At 44.0% G+C, this 3793-nt stretch overlaps 1 protein-coding gene across 1 annotated transcript; it reads left to right on the plus strand.

The window, feature by feature from the left end:
* LRRC37A3 (leucine rich repeat containing 37 member A3) lies at positions 1-1939 on the plus strand. Its single transcript, XM_037992970.2, is given in 2 exon segments — positions 1-474; positions 476-1939. Coding segments are annotated over 2 exon segments (1938 nt in total).
* The last annotated feature ends 1854 nt before the right edge of the window (positions 1940-3793 follow it).

A 3793-nucleotide genomic window follows, 5' to 3' on the forward strand; every position in this document is an offset into this window, starting at 1 on the left:
ATGCATGCCGTCCCATCATCTTTCAAGATCAAAGCAGTCTCTTCTTTTTTGACAGCTGAAGAAGCATCTGTAGGGAATCCAGAGGGTGCGTTCATGAAGGTGTTACAAGCCCAGAAGAAGCACATGAGCACTGAGCTAACTATTGAGCCAGAGGCGGCCTTAGACAGCAATGGCATCAGCTTGTCAGGCTTTGGGAGTGAGCAGCTAGACACCAATGACAAGAGTGATGTTATCTGTGTGCTAAGTTACATCTTGCCTTATTTCTCAGCAGGAAATCTAGATGTGGAATCCATGTTGTTATCATTCATTAAACTGTTTTTTTCAAATGTGCAAGATGGAGACAGGCCCCTGAGTATTCTGAAAAACAATACAAAGAGCCCCTCGCTTCAACCTGCATCCAACAACTCAACTTATGAAAATAAATTGAGAAAGGTATATTTCCTAGAAAAGATATTAGATGCAGAAATACGAGAAAAAAATCGATGAAGTCAAAAGGGAAGAAAAAACTGCCATGCTTATGCAGTCCAGCCTTCTAGGTAACAAATTTAAACGCCAAATATTTGAAAAGAAATTAGAAACTGTCCAACCACAGGAAAGCAGCCTGGCAAAGATTCAAAGTGTAGGCAAAAACCTGGAGAGAATGAACAGAGTCCTCATGGGCCCAAGAAGCATCCAGAAAAGGCACTTCAAAGAAGTGGGAAAGCAGAGCATCAGGAGGGAAGAGGGTGTGCAGGCATTTGTGCCGAATGCTGCCATAGAAAAAAGGCTTGGGAGTCCAGCCCCAGGGGAGCTGGAACAGTCTCACATAGAGCAGGGGCCCAAGAACGTAGCGGGAAACGCCATCAAGCCTTCATTCACCCAAGAGCATAAGCCAACAGTCTCCTCTTTGCTGAAACCCTTCTCCATGGGCGTGCCTTCTGCCTCCACCCCTGCAAAAGCCCTACCTCAGGTCAGAGGTAGATAGAAAGACTTAGCCTACGCCATTTTAATTTTAGAAAATGCAAAGGCTAGAGTTAAAAATATGAGGGCTGCTAAACCAATCATACATTCCCGAAAAAAATACCGCTTTCATAAAACTCACTGCCATGTGGCCCACAGAACACCCAAGGTCAAAAAGATTAGAAAGTTGAGAAAGAAAAGTTATCTCAATAGACTGATGCTCACAAAGAGGCCGCCATTCTCTGCAGCGAAGAGCCTCATAAATTCCCCTTCACAACAGGCTTTTTCATCCTCAGGAGACCTGAGTCCTCAAGAAAACCCTTTTCCGGAAGTATTTGCTCCTTCAGAACAGTTTATCGAAAACACTGCTGTAAAAAACACAACTGTAAGAAATGCCTCTGAAGAAAACTTTTTTATGGAAAACACTACTATGCCAGAAGGCACCATCTCTGAAAACACAACCTACAATCCTCCTCCTGAGGCAGATTCCGCTGGGACGGCATTCAACTTAAAGCCAACTGTTAAACAAACTGAGACAAAATGGGAATACAACAACGTGGGCACTGACCTGTCCCCCGAGCCCAAAAGCTTCAGTTACCCACTGCTCTCATCCCCAGGTGATCAGTATGAAATTCAGCTAACCCAGCAGCTACGGTCCCTCATCCCCAACAACGATGTGAGAAGGTTCATTTCTCATGTTATCCGGACCTTGAAGACGGACTGCTCTGAGACCCATGTGCAAGTGACCTGTGCCAAGTTCATCTCCAGGACAGGCCTCCTGATGAAGCTCCTCAGTGAGCAGCAGGACGTAAAGGCGTCCAAGGCAGAATGGGATACAGACCAATGGAAAACTGAGAACTATATCAATGAAAGCACAGAAGCCCAGAGGGAACAGAAAGAGCAGAAGAGCAGAAGACCACCCAGAAACCTGAGACCCAGAAAGAGCAGAAAGACCCAGAAAAAGCAAACAGAAAGAGCAGAAGACCACACAGAAACCTGAGACCCAGACTTTCCCATCATTTAGCATATGCCAGGAAAGTGCCCACACAAGAGAACCTGGGACTCCCAGGCCATAGCTTGTCTTGGCCATGTAACTTTGGCCATAACAGTGATCTCCCACTTTGTAACTTTGGCCATAACAGTGATCTCTCACTTTGTTCATTTAGAGAGTGAAATAGATTAGTGTACAAGATAAACTGTAGGCTGGGAGTGGTGGCTCACGCCTGTAATCCCAGCACTTTCGGAGGCCGAGGTGGGTGGATCACTTGAGGTCAGGAGTTTCAGACCAGCTTGGCCAACATAGTGAAACTCTGTCTTCACAAAAAAATACAAAAATTAGCTGGGTGTGGTGACACGTGCCTGTAGTCCCAGCTACTCGGGAGGCTGAGGTGGGAGGACCACCTGAGCCCAGGGAGGTAGAGTCTGTAGTGAACTGTGATCGCACCACTGTACTCCAGCCTGGGTGACAGAGTGAAACCCTGTCTCAAAAAAAATAAAAAAGAACCTGTAAGCTACTCAACTGGAATACTGGAGTTTTGAAAAGTTAGCTTTCATTCTTTTTTTTTTTTTTAATTGTTCTTTCCTTTTTTTTTTTTTTTTTAGCTCACGAAAGAAGTTCCAGGATATGGCTATAATAACAGACTCATCTTGGCAATATCTGTGACTGTAATACTAATGATTTTGATTATAATTTTTTGTCTTATTGAGGTAAGGACAATAATTAATTCAGGTTTTCAGAATGCAGTCCTGTCTTTGTGTGGATTCAGAACCCACAAACTCAAAACCAAAGCCACTTCCCCACTTGACATTCTTCTTCAGTAGTTTAAGGCTGAGGTATGCTTTGTTCTTTTACTGCAGTGTATATTCCAGGATTTTTAAAGGATCCTTGCTTCCAGGAGATCTCTGTGAATTGAAAACAAGTTAATCCCATTAGACCATTTTAAGAAGTTAAGTTGATATAATAGCAAAATTTCTCCTACCCAAAACTATGTCAACAATTAAATGTACTCACCAAGTCACCCTCACTCTGCCACTAATTTATTTCCTTGTTGCCGAAATGATGAGAGACATATAATCTCCACGCTCACGGAGTTGTCATCACCCTGGAGAGGAAGGAGACAGCCAAAAGAGAGAAGTATTGTCTTGTAGATTTATTAGATTCACATAGTATCATCCTTCTCCAGTGTGTAAGGCGTTGCCTAAATAGGTCCAGTTAAAGCACTACAGAGTAGCCATCTTTCAAAAAAATTGTTGGCCACATTTTTAAGTTCACAGGGGAGGGGGAATGATATCTCATACTCTAGCCCTCCTGAGTCCAGGCCCTCTGTGAGATGTGTCCATTTCTTGGACACCATATGAGACATTCCCCCTTGGATTAGAGATGCTCGGTCTGCATTAACATGTCTACAGCCTACATCTGGCTACTCTAGGACAAGTCTTGTTTACAGTGCCCATTCCTAGAGCTTGCCTCTGTTTGCCTTTTGTTTGATTACATGATGCGTTACTTTTCCCAACAGGCCAGTGCTAACATATTGGAAGAGTGATTTAATAAGCTGGCAACCTTGACGCCATGCTACCAATCCAACCTTATTTGCCTCATTCACCATTTCATTATTGTGGCAGCCCTCCATTCCAGCCACAGCAGCCCCTCACCATACCCCAGTCACACCATCCGCATTTCTGCTTTTGTCTATGCGTTGTCCAACCTAAAATTCCCTTACTTCACTCTGCCTGTGGGAATCCTATGAATCTCTCAAAAGCCAGCTCAAGTTCATCTTTCTGCTTGAAACCTTCCCTGACTATTCCAGCCCTCCTGAGCCTAGTTCCTTTGTGAGATTTGTCCCCATTTCTTGGA

Source organism: Chlorocebus sabaeus, chromosome 16 (assembly GCF_047675955.1).
Source record: "Chlorocebus sabaeus isolate Y175 chromosome 16, mChlSab1.0.hap1, whole genome shotgun sequence".
Lineage (NCBI taxonomy): Eukaryota > Metazoa > Chordata > Mammalia > Primates > Cercopithecidae > Chlorocebus > Chlorocebus sabaeus.